At 39.7% G+C, this 15,440-nt stretch overlaps 2 protein-coding genes across 4 annotated transcripts; one reads left to right on the top strand and one right to left on the bottom strand.

The window, feature by feature from the left end:
* Positions 1-146: 146 nt before the first annotated feature.
* Positions 147-5,674, top strand: adal (adenosine deaminase-like). Of its 2 annotated transcripts, none has more exons than XM_034141229.1 (10): positions 147-285; positions 417-547; positions 2,213-2,273; positions 2,382-2,469; positions 2,880-2,961; positions 3,132-3,258; positions 3,972-4,052; positions 4,138-4,276; positions 4,743-4,843; positions 5,384-5,674. In XM_034141229.1, the coding sequence occupies exons 1-10, from the start codon at positions 238-240 to the stop codon at positions 5,573-5,575; spliced, it is 1,050 nt and encodes a 349-aa protein (XP_033997120.1). In that variant the 5' UTR covers positions 147-237; the 3' UTR covers positions 5,576-5,674. The 2 variants fall into 2 exon arrangements, with proteins under 2 accessions (XP_033997120.1, XP_033997119.1); XM_034141228.1 differs by having other exon boundaries at positions 377-547.
* On the bottom strand, positions 5,349-14,868 carry nat10 (N-acetyltransferase 10). Of its 2 annotated transcripts, none has more exons than XM_034141226.1 (29): positions 14,745-14,868; positions 13,865-13,985; positions 13,293-13,384; positions 13,035-13,206; positions 12,747-12,869; positions 12,601-12,662; positions 12,398-12,512; positions 12,058-12,165; positions 11,774-11,907; positions 11,589-11,682; positions 11,409-11,507; positions 11,179-11,315; positions 10,542-10,666; positions 10,303-10,453; positions 9,684-9,780; positions 9,472-9,588; positions 8,875-8,976; positions 8,713-8,787; positions 8,508-8,624; positions 8,263-8,396; positions 8,125-8,173; positions 7,942-8,038; positions 7,743-7,850; positions 7,128-7,300; positions 6,918-7,037; positions 6,639-6,737; positions 6,404-6,477; positions 6,210-6,290; positions 5,349-6,123 (listed from the first exon to the last, which is right to left on the bottom strand). In XM_034141226.1, exons 2-29 carry the CDS (start codon positions 13,976-13,978, stop codon positions 5,979-5,981), a joined length of 3,114 nt encoding a protein of 1,037 aa, XP_033997117.1. In that variant the 5' UTR covers positions 13,979-13,985; positions 14,745-14,868; the 3' UTR covers positions 5,349-5,978. The 2 variants fall into 2 exon arrangements, with proteins under 2 accessions (XP_033997117.1, XP_033997118.1); XM_034141227.1 differs by having other exon boundaries at positions 13,865-13,996; positions 14,745-14,856.
* Between the last annotated feature and the right edge of the window lie 572 nt (positions 14,869-15,440).

Below are 15,440 nucleotides of genomic sequence, written 5' to 3'. Positions count from 1 at the left end.
CCCTTTCTTCAAACGGCAATACATGAACTAATAAGTAAATATAAGTCGCCTCATGGGGTTTCAACGATTTTAGAAGCGGAACCTTGAGGAGGAGAATCCCCCTAAAATATGGGGGCTTATTACTGTGTTGCACTTGGTGTCACAGTGAAATACAGACTGAAAACAGTGTCAGCGTTAAGTGACAGCCTGCAGCTCTGATCACAGCTCAGGATTACACAGGCTTTGTTTTATGTTGTGATGATGGACAATGAGGTCGATGTCTTCTATCGGGAGCTGCCAAAAGTGGTAAGTCGCAAAAGCATTGATACATCTTAAGATGAGAAGAAAGTTTGAGGAGTTTAAACACGGTTAAAAGTATGTTTGTGTACATTTATAGTTACCTAGATGCTAACGTCAGCGTTTCAAACCGTCACCAGGAGCTCCATGCTCACCTCAACGGCTCCGTCAGCTGCCCGACCATCGAGAAGCTCATCAGCCGAAAACCGCACCTCAACATCGGACACGGCATGACGGCCATCGGCAAGGGCCAGCGGAGGACCCTGGATGAGTGCGTGTAACTTCATATGAAAGTTTAATAAAGGACCAATTTTGTATCAATTAGAGCTATATTTGATGATGACATCGTCGTTATTTCACAAGTACAAGTATAACAATGGGTGGGTATTAAAGTGTTACTGTTTTTAGATGAGAATAAAACAAAAACTGTCAATTATCAAAGACGTATTTCACTCCAGGGTGATAGCAGCACACCCCAACTAGTCACTTAGAGAATATCAGGATAATCTGTTTTTGATTTATTCTTTTCTAAAAACAGAGGGATGATAGCTCGTATATGAGACTTCAATGGTATTTTATTTTGAAACTGTACATCAGATTGTCCTGATATTCTCTGAGTGACTAGATGGGGTGTCCTGCTATCACTCTGGAGTGATATTAGTCTTTGATACTGGAGAGTTTTTGTTTTATTCTTATCTAAAAACAGAGGGATGATAGCTCATATATGAGACTTCAAAGGTATTTTATTTTGAAACTGTACATCAGATTGTCCTGATATTCTCTGAGTGACTAGATGGGGTGTCCTGCTATCACCCTGGAGTGATATTAGTCTTTGATACTGGATAGTTTTTGTTTTATTCTTATCTAAAAACAGATGGACGATAGCCCATATGAGATTTCAAAAGTATTTTATTTATTTTGAAAGTTTTACATTCACTCAGTTATAATGTGGTAGTTATACGTAGTTTGTTTTAAATAATTATTGATCACATTATATAGACCATATTTCTTAATTTAAGCTCCAGTATTTATGAATATGTTTGGTATGTTTTTTTGGTATATTTGTTATTGACCGAGTAAGCGCTTTTATTTTGAAGGCAGTTTTTCCAGGCCTCTACCGTAATGCATAGGATATTCGCACACCGCAATACAACGTGCAGGCTGGCTTGAACGTGTTTTCCGAAGTGGAGGCTGGCTTGACCGCAGTAATAGTTATGTGACAATGGGAAGAGGGGGTTTTTCTTTTTTAAAGGGGTCAAATCTATAAGAAAATGGCGCGCATATCAGGTGTAAATTACATTTTTTAATCATAATAATATTATAATGAATTGTAGGCATAGATATGTGTATATATTGTTTAATTAATCATATTGAAAAATGGAAATGGTATAGTTATACATGAAACATCAACGAATAGAATAGAATACAAAATAATGACCTACCCATGCAGGAACATTATCTATGAATAGTTTTATGTTGGTTATTGGACAAACATTCACTTCTTTTTTTTCTTTATAACTGATATGTAATTAATTTATCTTGAATAAATATTTAAAAAGAAGATTATTTCAGATTTGGAACAATGCAAAGTAGGACACATTGCATTGAATTTATTTTTATTTTAATAGTGATATAACAAGTCAGCAGTTTCCTTTTTTAAAAAGTCAGAACACATTTCAATAGCTTCCATGTCATGTAGTCTGAACAAATACGACATGTCGCTTTTTATTGGATTTTAGTCCACCTTATGTTATGAACATTTTAATGACTTTCATTTGTATTGCTTCACTGCTGTAAATTATAATAAATCTTTCCATAGAAAAAAACTGTAGTCCTATGCATGATGTTTACAGCCTGTTGACCAAACAATTAGCAAAACAGACAACATTGATCTGCACGAGGAAGATGTAAACTTAAGCATATTTGATGTCTGCAGGTGTTTCCAAGTCTTCAAGGTCATCCATCAGCTGGTGGACACGGAGGAAGACATCCTGATGGTGAAGACTGACTGTTTGAAAAAAAATGAAATTAGCAGTTGTTGACTTAAATATATATATGTTTTGCACAGAATGTTACTGACAGCTGTTTCTTTTCTCTCTTCACAGGTTGCTACAGATGTGATCAAAGAGTTTGCAGCAGATGGTGTCAAATATTTAGAGCTGAGAAGTACACCAAGGGAGGAGAAACATACAGGTGGAGAAGCAGCCTTATATCTGAGAAGTGATTTACTGTCAAGGTTGTTTTATTAAATGATTAGGCTCTCAAATTAGACAGTTTACACATATTTTATATTCCCATGGCACGTCTTTGTCAGTATTACCATTCAAGAAAACATGATTCCAAAAAATCCCATTTTATTTGTTTTGTGGGTTGATACAAATGTGTAAAATATTTATATTGTATCGTGGCAGACTTTGTGATTTCTTAAAACATGCCATCATTGTCCACACTATAAATAGTGTTGTATTGTGATGACATGTGTAGTTTACACCCCTAATGTGTATACATTTACAGTATATGTGTGTCTTTGGGAAAACACTTTGGTGCAAAACATAAAACAAACTTGAAGAATTTGAAACAAGTTTAATACCTTTTCCCTATAGGATTGACAAAGAAGAGTTACATTGAAACCGTCATCAAAGCCATTACACAATGCAAAAGCGAAGGAGTGGACATTGATGTCAGGTAGGCAACAGTTTTATTTTTGTGTGCAAGTCGGCAAATGTTTATTTTTGTGTGTGTGAGAAGTGCCTGTGTTGAACACACTCCCATTACAGTCTGCATAATGTTTTACTAGGAACGTGAGTGCTGGCCACAGTAGTGCATGGCTGTAAATGTGTTCATTTGTTCTCAAGGTTTCTGGTGGCGATTGACCGCAGGAATGGAACTGAAGTTGCCATGGAGACGGTGAAGCTTGCTGAGGACTTCATGCTGTCGTCTGATGGTTTGGTGTTGGGACTCGACCTCAGTGGAGATCCAACGGTTAGTACAAATTGAGCATCATTGGAATTAAAACATTCACTATTTAATTTCTCTGTGTTACCAGTTTCTGCCTTTCACATGTGCTGACTATTTCTCAGACGGATCAAAAAGACAGTTTTACTCCTAATATTACGCACCATTAGAGTTACAATACCCACTAGTTGGGGACCAGTTAGACTAGCATTTTTTTGCAGGTTATGACATGTTCAGAAATAGTACTTTTGCTTCTGATACTTGTGCTTTTAAGTGCAAGCTACAAATACATTTACTTATACATTTATGAAGGTAATGTAAAGAAAAAAGCATAAAAAACAATGGTTAATGTTATCTCTTACAGAAAGTGCAGTCTTCCATAATGGTAGCTGTTGAACAATTTGCTCAGGTTTCTTTGGTAATCCCTGGTCCATGGTGTTAGCAGTCACTATAGTTTGTTGGAGTATTCCAATGACTGATCCCAACGTGGTTTCTTGTTTATTTTATTGCTTTTTTGCATTTTGACAGATGCATTGCTATAATCAAATGATGCTATTTGCAAAAAGAATAGTTGCAAATTAAAGGGACGGTACAGTACAGTAGATGCCTCCAAACCTTTACTGATAATTAAAAAAAAAATCAAATCCATGTAAATGAAATATTCAGTGAGATTTAAAAGGAATCCACCTGTCTGACATTTACTCACACTTCCTGTTAATGAATGTACTTTTCCCTCTCAGGTTGGCCATGGCAAAGACCTACTTCCTGCTCTGCAGAAGGCAAAGAACTGTGGACTGAAGTTGTCCCTGCACCTCTCAGAAGTATGACCACAACATTAAATGTAATCCGTTATCAGTGAGCACATTATCTGAGAGAGATCTGATGTTCCAACATGAACGGTTGCAGGTCCCGTCCCAGCTGGAGGAGTCCGACCTGCTGCTGGATCTTCCTCCGGACAGGATCGGTCATGGCACCTTCCTGCACCCGGCCATGGGGGGATCTCAAGGGCTTGTTGACAAAGTGGTGAAGCACAACATACCGCTGGGTAAGAGTGAGATTAAAAGATTTATTTTTTGAGGTGTGCACCAGTGGACTTGCTTAAAGGTAGGGTAGGTAAGTTTGAGAAACCGGCTCGAGATCGCTAGGATTTGAAAATAGACAACTGGAGAAAATCTGCTACTTCCTTACAGAGCCCCTCCTCCAACACACACGAACGCGCACATGACCAATGAGGGCACGAGATAAGTTTGTGCACAGATGGAAGGCTGACAGGCAGGTAGGCCATCCAATCATTTTAGCAGGGCCGGCTAAAATGATTGGTCGTGCTTTTTACAGTACTACGGCTTCCACAGATGACATTTTTTTATGGATTTTTTGTCAAAGCACTTAAGATATTCATTGCTATCGGGATGTTAAGAGCATTCCATGGAATATAACAAAAAGTGTATCTCGAGCCGGTTTCTCAAACTTACCTACCCTACCTTTAAGGATTTTTTATCTTTTTATCTCAGAGCTCTGCCTGACATCAAACGTCAAAGGACAAACGGTTGCACGTTACTCCGATCATCATTTCAAACACTGGTACCAGATGGGACATCCCAGTGTGATTTGTGTAAGTTTCGCCTCACATACGATACTATGACCAGTTTTTAATTGCATTTTGACATTTTGTGGCATACTGAACTGACGGTTTTACATGTTTAATGACATACTTAGCTTTCTTTACAAAGACTTCCAAAGTCAGAATAATGTATTTCAAAACTGAACAAAAATTATTTTGTTTGCTAAATTCGAATGAATTAGAGTCGAGGGATAGTATGCCATATAAAGGCTATTTTATGAGACACTATGAATGGACATTTTTATATATTTATTGGAATATGCTTGCTTCCTAAATTGCTACTACATCATAAATATTTTGGAAAATAATTGATTTCTATTTTCTAAATAACACCTGATGTACACGGTTATAACACCCGTTTAACAGCCAATATAATCACTTATCACACTTGTTACATATGGACACAGACTGTCAAATGACACTAAAGTATGCACCATGAAACTGTAACCATTTAAGGGTTAGGGACACCTGATATAGAACCTGAATTGACACCATGTTGACCATGAATGATTTTATTCTTTGTCACATTAGACTGATGATAAAGGAGTCTTCAGTACGGACTTGTCTCAGGAATATCAGCTGGCAGCTTCCACGTTTGATCTCAGTCGTGAAGCTGTGTGGAAACTTTCCCATGATGCCATAGACTGTATCTTTGCCCCGGACACTGTGAAACAGCAGCTCAAACAGAAGTGGATTGATTTAAAGCCTCAAGTGTTCAAGTGATCCATTACAGGGAAACTGACAGCCTTTAATATACCTCACATATCATTTTACAGAACTTATTCATTAACATTTTACATTGTAGAAATCATGTCTTCAACTAAAAGGGAAACTCTAAACATACTGTGAAAATGTTTAAAATAACTGAAAGTAAATCCTTCCTATTTAGTACAACATGTGTAAGTGTGTTATTTGCTGCCGATATACAGGGTCTCTGCAATGTTGCACACACCATAAAACAAAGCAACAAACTTGTTATGATGTACTGTAGAAAGAAAAAAATCATAAGCATAAGAAAATATATCTCAGAGGATATCCAGTCTTTTAGGTGCTCTTCAGTATCTGCAATATCATGTTGATACCGCTTGGTTCCCACACACTTTCCTGTCAACGCAGCAGTTTACGGTCACGCCCTCTTTCCAAATTTGCCCTGCTTGTCTTTGTTCTTCTTGAATTTTCCGTGTTGTGTCTCTTTCTTTTTCAGTTTTCCATGCTCTGGAGCCCCATTGCTTGCTTTTGTGTTTTCCCCTTCATACTTCCTCTTCTTTTCACTGTTGGGAGAAGGACATTGTTACAAACATGTTTCAACAACATCCCAAACAACCACAGTCTGCCAAAAATCCTGATGTCACTGCACCTTTTGATGCTGACGACTGCTGTGGTCCCTGCTTTCTTCAGCACCTGGTCCCATTCCTCATTATCTCCACGGATATTGTACCTGTAAATACAAAAAGGAAATTATTAAAACTACAACAGTAAATATTGCCCTGCGCATTTTCAAGATGCTACACAAATGACCAAAATCATCCCTCCTCAAAACCTTATACTCACTCTTCCATGTCCATTTCCTTGACTTTCTCCACATCCTGCTTGTGTTTCTCATCAAACTCTTTAGCCGCTTCGTTCTGTGAGTGACAGATTCATTTTTAAACAATTTTTCTTATATTCATTATTTTCCCTGATAGGTTACTTTACATAGTAGAGAAAAAAAGAAAAGCAACACTTTCCACATGAGCATTTGAAACCAGCAAAGGTTTTAAAATAATCAGAGTTGTTAAACACATACCAGATCATCATTGAGGCTTCTGACAGTGGGCTCCATGGAAACGTCTATAGAAGTCGCCATCTCTGCCTCAATGGCTTTTTCTTGGATGCTGGTGAAGACCTAGGATTGTTTCAAGTTTCAAGGCTTTATTGTCATGTAGATATGGCAATACAACACTTCAGTCACAGGCTTCTCCAACAGTGCAACACATATACAAAGATGAATGTTGTTGCAGAAGTATTACATTACATTTGATGGCTTCTTCCTCACAGCATGTACGGCTTTTAGGAGTAAACTTACTTGGACAAATTTCCGGATCAGACGGTTGAAGAGGCCCATGAGCTGCGAGCTTGGGAGTTCAATTTCCTTTTCCAGCTGGTCTACTGATTTGTGCTGTAAACCTATGCCGAGCAGTAGAGCCTAGAGAAAAAAGGGAAAAGCAACAGGTTCAAATAAAACTGAATTCACGACAAAGAAGCAACTGAAACCATGAGCTCAAGGGAAACGTACACACTGTGCTGCAGAGAGAGACACGTCCCCGAGCTGCTTGAGGAAGAACATGCGAGCCACTGTTGGGACCAGGTCCATGATGAGGTGGTAGTCCACCATGCTCCTCGAATACAGCTCCAGGCGCTTGAGGTCGTAAGGGCTGAAATTGGAGGCCAGCTCGGATCTGCTGAGAACTGTGGAGGTCAAAGGCAGGTCAGAAAGTGTGTGAGGTGGAGAGGAAATCTGAAGGGTTAGAACTGCTACAATACAGATCAAAATATTCAAATGAATAAAGATAGAGCACCCATTTTTTTTTTTTAAAGGACCACACAGTTGCCGTTTACATTGGCAGTTACAGAGAAATGTTTCCAGGGACTTAGGATCTCAATGAAACTCGTTTGATCACACATGTCTTCATAAAAAAACAAATATGGCGTTTGCATTTGAAGCACGAGCCGGAATAAAGTGTTCACAATCTCAGAGAGCATGATACGTTTACTTTGGATGGTTACAACCTTTTGGCTAATAATCTGAATCTTCTGTTCAGAAAATGAATAGGTTTTTCACTTCTGGAACCTCACTGTTGAGCTCTGTCTCCCTCTAGTGTGACAGCATCAGTTATTAAAGGAGTCTTACCGGTGGTCTCCTCCTTGGACTTCTTGTTCTGCAGGATGCTGAGTGACATGCTGGGATGGAAGCTGCTGAACTGGTAGGAGAGGAGAGACAGGAAGCGCCGGCGGAAATCTGAGGGAAACAATAACTTTGTAGTCAGACTATCATGAGTTTAAACAAACCAGATCTTTAGAGGCAGTGCAGGAAAGTTGTTGAAGTTCACCTTTCCAGAAGGCAGAGAGCCACTGGCTCTGCTCCGGGGAGTCATCTGTGTTCAGCTCCTTCAGCATCACACAGGAGTGCTCTCCTGTCAGGTCGTTCTACAGACACACACACACAATAATTACAGCCTGTGACGACAGCAAAATGCACAGACAAATATATAACAATCTCTTTTTATACGTACAGGGGTTTGTCTTAAGTAGACCGGAGTATAACCAGCTTTCCTCCAGAACCTGTCAGGTTGCAAAAAGAGTTTTTTTAAATAAAATAAAAAATCTGCAAAAATACAACAACCCTAATCTCCATATTCAAGGACACTCACTTGAGCAGCCTTGTAGTAAGGCCATAGGAGACTCCCAGATAGTCCAGTCTCTCCGCTCTCCTCTCACTCAGCTTCAGCAGCAGAGGGGGGAGCTCTTTCCTCGGAGTGATCACCTCCTCCAGCAGACTGACAGCCTGCACACAAGAGACAACAACACGACTGGCACATGAGTTTCTACCCTAGTTACAATGCATGTGTGTAATCGATGTCTTCTAAATATTGCTGAATATATGTCATTTCATTACCTCGCTGCTGACGGATGTGATCTCATTTGGATTTGAGTTTGTGCTCTCATCCATGGTGGGGAACTTGCCCTCGTAGTACATCTGCAGCAGTTGGAGAGCTCTGGAGCCGTAGCCCATCTGGAGGACAGGTGGAGAACCAGTTAGATACAGAACATGCAGATTCAAATGACACTGGAAACATGCTGAGACTTGTGCAGGCTCTTACCCCCTGGTAGTCTGGGTTGACAGCGATCCGCACCACTCTGCCTCCGGAGAGGCCGCCAAACTCTGGGTCTTGGAACTACAAAGAGAAAAAGTAGAGGATCAAATATTTGCACGTTGATAATGTGAGCTTAAAAATCTCAAAGCGCTTGTATCGAGTGTGTACCTGCTCTGACACCGTCCAGGGAATCAGGTCCCCAGAGGCCTTCTTTCCTCTGGACAGACTGTTCAAGATGGACTGCCGAGATATTTCTCCCTCCAGACACACCTGAGAAAAACAAATGTACATTTACTAAGAGTCAAGTCAATTCACAAATTAAAAAGATAGAAGCATACAAAAATGGTAATTTTGTTAATAAAAGCTGTAACTGAGCATATTTGTGTATCCTGTGCTGCATAACAGGACTACAGCGGCAGCACACAATGAGCATAGTCAGGATTTGGAGTAACTTACTTATTCAAGTTAACTATAACAACAACATGGCTTGGAAGAAATAAACAAGTAATGTTTTGGCTGGACTGACTGACATCAAATGTTCAAAATAATCTGGTGACTAAAAACTCAACAGTTTTTCATTGACTAAAACTAAGATAAGTTAGGGTTTTCTTTGACAAAGATAAGACAAAATGCCCAGACCTTTAGTCAACTAACAAAAAGGAAACAACCTACGAAACCTCAAAATGAACAAGTAAAATTGACACAGGTCTAACACTTAATGAAACGAATATCTGATCAAATGGCCGCCAGTCAGCAGTGTTTTACCTGCACCACAGCGAGGACCTCGGGCAGAGCGTTCTGTGTGGGGGGGACAGGAGGGAGGAGGCAGAAGAGGTGATGGGCCGGAGCATCGGACAACATCTGCAGGTCGTTGGGGGAATTCTGGATCCAGAGAAAACATTTGAGACGGCGAATAAACAAACAGATGACAGGATACAATGTAGGATGCAATGTGATCCTCAGACTAATATTCTCACCTTGTAGTGCGAGGCCACGTAGAGGGCCATCAGCCTCTGCAGGAAGGCCTCAGACGCCTTGTGGTAACAGAACAGGGTGTCTCTGTTCACATAGTACCTGCACAGTGGGGGTTAAGGACAAACGCAGAACAAACTGGTGTGTAGGAGTGTGTCACTCAGACAGTTGCATGCAGTGATACAACATTTCACATTTTTTGTTGTCTGATTTGATTAACATAAGATTATGATTAGCTACAAAATGATAACAGTTTATTTCTTGTTTCATGCATTAAATGTTATGGTCCTGAATGGTAATATCAAAAAAGAGATGAGCAGTGATAAAAAGAGAAATGTTCTCTGTAAGCCCCAAGTTTTGTTATATCTTTAGAAATATTTGAAGTGGATATTGGAAAACTTAAAAAGAGGGTTGAAACATACCAGTTGATATTAACTGGAAGGCAATCATTGATTTTATTACAAGTGTCTTCCCCTTTTCTTAATTATATGTAAAATATGTTTTGCTTCCATTACATGCTGTATGTAACCAGTATGTGGGAGAGGATAATAGGTCATTAAATTAAATTAAATTAATTGAAATGTAATGTAATCCGGGCTGACCAGGTCAGTGCATAAAGGATACAGGTCACAGGTCTGTGGGAGGGGGCAGCCGGAGATGAGTCTGGGTATGTTCATACAGTCGAGACACAGCAGGTCGTTCAGCCACTTCTCCACAGCGTCTCCAGGGGCGTACCGGATCGACTCGTGAAGAGTGACCTCATGGAGAGAGCGAGCTGTGTGCAGAGACAGAGAAACAGTCAGTCCATTTTCTGACTCGCATTGGTCACTAAACAACCACAGACAGATCCCTGATGTCTGTACCTGCTGCCAGCCTCTCTGTGTTGGAGCTCCTGTTCTCTGCAGACATGTTCTGCTGACTGTCGGCACTCTGTTGCCGCAGCTGCTGGATCAGTTTGAGGGAGAGAGAGCGCCCGGTGCCTTCATATCTGCAGAGAGAGAGAGGAACACAGCGGTGAGAGAGGCAAAGAGCTACAGCTGAAATAGTGAAGTAAATTATCGATCAACTGAAATATCAACCATTTCAAAACTCTAATCAGAATTACTGGTTGAAGGATTCTCGAGGTGTGAATATTTGTTTAAAATACAAATATTCTATTATACAAAACTGAATATTATCAGTTTTTTTTTTACTATTGTTCAAAGAAAAATCAAGCATATGTAACCTAGGCTTTACAAACATCATATTGCGTATTTCTTGACTATTTTTAAACAAAACAATCCAAAAATGCATTGAATAACTGCTCTTATTAAATATTTGTTTTCCTGCCTTTCAATGGCTTTATTGGTATTCATGTTTTTGCCAAAGCATCAAAGAACAAACTGACTTTTAATTAAACCCATAATAATCAAAATACCACCTCTAAATGTCTTTGCATGTATAGTTATTTGGACAAAAGTAGTGTGATATTGGATCATGTATGTCATCCAGCATACTGACCCGTTGATGGTGGAGGCCATGAACACCAGGTAAGGCCCCAGCAGTTTCTTCACCAGAGGCAGAGGGATGGCTGCAGCCTCGTCTATCACCAGCAGCTCAGCCTGACCCAGCTTCACTGCGTCTCCTGGGTGGATGTACTGTTGGTCACATGGACAGGAAGGTTAGAGGTGAGTAATTCACTAAATATGATATATAAATAACTTTGAGAAGAGTGGCCTAGTCTTGTTTACCTGGATTGTCTGCCGGTGCTCTTTGAAGATGTTCACCCTCACCACAGCTTTGTTGAAGTCTGGATTTAAAGACTGGATGATCTCATAGTCAAGATGCTCCTACAAAAATGCAAAAGGGAATGTGAGCTTAGAGTATTAACGTACAGTCCTTGATACAGAGAAGACTCTCAGGCTGCATACCTGATACTGCAGAGAATCAAAGCCTTTGAAGATGAATTCAAACATGGTGTGCAGGTTGTCCGGGCTCGGGGAGGTCACAAAGATATTGGAATAGCTGTAGGCAATACCAGGAAATCAATATCAAATTAAGTCAGCATAATATACCAAACTGGTTTATTTGTAAGACATTATCAAACCAATCTTACCCAAATGCAACAGCTCCAGCGACAGCCAGCCCCAGAGCTGCAGACTTGCCTCGACCACGGGCAGCCGTCATAGCCACGGTGGTCCGCAGGGTCTTCTCTGAGATCGCCTCGATGAACTTCAGCACTCCTTTAGCCTAGAGGACAATTCAAACCTTAAGATATACATTTATTATGACTTGGACAATTATTGAGGTGTAATTCCTTTGTGTTGGTAACTTGAAATACGATCAGTACATTCATTGAAAATTGTACTTTGTATTGTTTAAAAGGTGAGAGGTACTGACCTGGTCCATGGTCTTGCAGCAGTCCACCAACACACCCACAGGCTGAGTGTCATGCAGAGATTCCTTTAGGTCCTTCAGCTCCTGTTCTCGTGGAGTCAGACCGTCCTCCTGAAGAAACGAGACAACAGGTCAGAAATCAGGAAGCAACGAGCCAACAAGCAAGCAAACTTCATTGATGTAGCACTTTTTAAAAACAGTTGCAAAGTAGTTTATAGAAGTGAAAAAAAAAGACTGACAAGTACCAAGTTACTTGGAAAACCAAGCAACTTTTAAGATGCCTCAGGAGGATATTCCGTAGTCAATGAGCAACAAAAAATAATGTCTCCTATAATAAAGTTACCTGAGTCTTTGGAGGAATGGGCTTGATGTTCGCCATGTGGCTGGAGATTGGCAGGATGTTGAGTTGGTCGTCAATGACAACACAGTTCTTGCAGGATGCAAGTGACAGAATGAATCTGAAAACAGTTGAAAAAAATAAATGAATACCATTTAACTTTTGGCTCTAAATGCTCCAAATGTTATGAAATCCATAAGAGCCCTTGCCTCTCATTGAAGCGTCCCACCACATCCTGATGAGCCTCGGTCCGGTACCGAGAGTGCACATCCTGGGAGAAAAACAGACCACAATGATCCCAAGTCGAGCTAACAGAGTCTGACATGTGTGGAGATGTAACAAGTTAAAGACTTACCATAGTCATCGTGTAGAGCTGCTTGAGAGAGTTCACGGTCCTCAGCAGAATCACCACTATACCTCCTCCTTCTACGGTCTCAACCGTTCTCGCTAACAGGTTGGGAGTGAGAGCTTCAAAGTCCTGGGTGACACAGAAAACAAAAACCTCAAATGAGTCAAGTAAATCTGCTACATCAAAATCTGACTACAGCCTAAACGTTTGTGGGTTGTGAGCCAATTACATTAACCATATTCCATGTTCTTTGATAGAGGCACTCTGGTGTACAGCGGACGAGGAGACACTCACCTGCAGGACGCACATCCCGTATGTGTTTCCCAGGATCTTGTGGGTCTCGTTGTAGTAACAGTAGCGGATGTTGGTTGCAGCGATGAAGAGTTCAAACGGGTCATCCTGATTCAGATTCAACGTGCCAGTATTTATTTTCTTCTGGAGGTGTCTCATGCGCTTCTTCCGATTGCTGTTTCAAGCATTTTAGACAAGTTTAATACCCTTCTCCTTTATAATACAACAAATGGCAAACAGCTTATTCTCTGAGGAGTTTACCTGCTGAAGCCCAGTTCTTTTTTGTAGCACCAGAGTACAGAGGGCCGTGCTTTCACACTAGCTTTAGACAGCATGTGATGCAGAATGACAACCTGGATCAAAGGCAGATTTAAATATTTAATAAAAAAACAGAAACAAAACTTTAAAAGGACTGTAGTTTGAACTACAGACAGCATTTCCATAAATACATCATTTACTAAACAGCAAAAGATTCATAGCTCATTCACGGTCACCATACATCATGGAAAAGGACGATGCAGTGACACGACAAGCTGAGTTAAGGTTTGTTCAAAAGAAAATAGCAAGCAAGGGCTACCTTTGGGCAGAATAGTTGAGTATCTGGAAATCAACATATGAAGGATGTTGAGGATCCAAGCAGAATCAGTATCAGTTTTTCAATAGTCTTTACCATTAAGGTAACCCTCACTTCTTACACATGCTGAATGTCATAAAGTGTAGCACCATTGATATTTTTCTTAGAAAAAAGTGCATTTGGTGGGATTCCTAATAAAAGGATGTGTGTGTTGAATTCAATTGAAACTGATATACACACAGCTATAGATTAAGATTACCTGATCTCTCCCACGATCTCCCACCACCACATATATCGTCCGGTGCTGCAGAGCGACTCCATTCTCAATCTGGACTCGAATCCGGTTGTCTATCTTCTTGCGGACTGTTGCCATTGTTTCACTAAGAGGAGTCAGAAAACACAAAGAAGCAAACAGTATGAGATACAGTGTGACAAATGGTGCAGTAACACCCACACAGTGCTGTCAAACTGAGTTGTTCTTCACAAACATAAATGGTGATGTACAACATTTAACATCAGATATCTACCATTAAACAGTCACATTAAGTAGTAAAAAATAAATAAAAGCAGGAAGCATTCCTAATAAATTATTATCATTAAAAGGAAATATTGATGTTAAAATGTTCAAGTTGCTTAAAACAGTAGAAATAAGGCTGTGTTTTCAGGAATATATTCTTATTAAATGGATAATCTTGCAATAATAATAATAATAATTATGCTATGCATCCTGTTTACATCTTTCAGAAACATAACAAAAAACACACTTTTTTTAAATAAATGCATTTTTTTTTACAAAAGGCACAACCACATTTACATTCATAAAATGGGCTAAATGTTATATATTTTAATGTTTTCGAGACGTTATTATCCTAGAGCAAATCGGCGTTTAAAAAAAAGATACACGGAAAAACATATTTGATTACTAATTTTAAAGAGGAACTTATTAGGTAATATAGAAGTTGAACAATTCAAAAGTAATGCTGTCAAACTGAGTTAAGAGGAATATTAGACTGAAGCTAACTTGCAGCCAAAACAAATGAGAGTTCATGGCAGCAGGGAAACTCAAATCAGCCACACAGCGAAGAAGAAACGCAATGAAAGTCTCATATAAAGAAAATACACTTAATGTTTCCACTTACCTTCAGTTATCGGAACGAGTGGTTGTTTAATCTGTATGCAATTCCAACAAGTCAAGGGCTGATTTTACATGCTAGACATCATGCTGTTGATACACTCACGTGGAGACATCCGTTCATGGAGGACCCCCGGTATGACGTCAGAAGAGTGCGACGGCATCGTGAAAACATGTGCAAGTAAGTCCCCGAGTTAGTATGCCAGGTGGAAAACTTAAACTCTTATTGCTTCATTTACACGTACGCGTTTATTGGTTTGATTGATGTAATAATATATCCAGTTTTAACGTTTCAAATTAGGGACTGGTGGTACCAGAAGAAGGAGGAAAGATCCTTTTGAATTCTGCCTGTCAGCATTAGTTGAGGGGGAAAAAGCCCATTAACCATGTGCACCAAATGAGCACGCGCCTCTCTGTGGTAACATACCTAGCAACCACAGCATGGACTATAGACTAGATTGATTTGGCTTATTAATAAAACAGTTTGTCAGGGATTTGTTAGCATTACAAATAACATTTAGCCTTACAGTCAAAATACTTAAAAAAAACACAAGTTCTTATTGTTGCTGTAAACAAATTACAGGTGATACGACAATTGAAAGGCAGCATCTCAGTTTTATATGAGATATAGTAATTAAAATAGAAATGTATGCACTTGTCATGTACGGTGTTACACTAATCATTCACTTCAGCATATTGCAGT

The sequence above is a fragment of the Trematomus bernacchii genome, unplaced genomic scaffold (genome assembly GCF_902827165.1).
Source record: "Trematomus bernacchii unplaced genomic scaffold, fTreBer1.1, whole genome shotgun sequence".
Lineage (NCBI taxonomy): Eukaryota > Metazoa > Chordata > Actinopteri > Perciformes > Nototheniidae > Trematomus > Trematomus bernacchii.
This window is presented reverse-complemented; position numbering and strand designations above follow the sequence as displayed.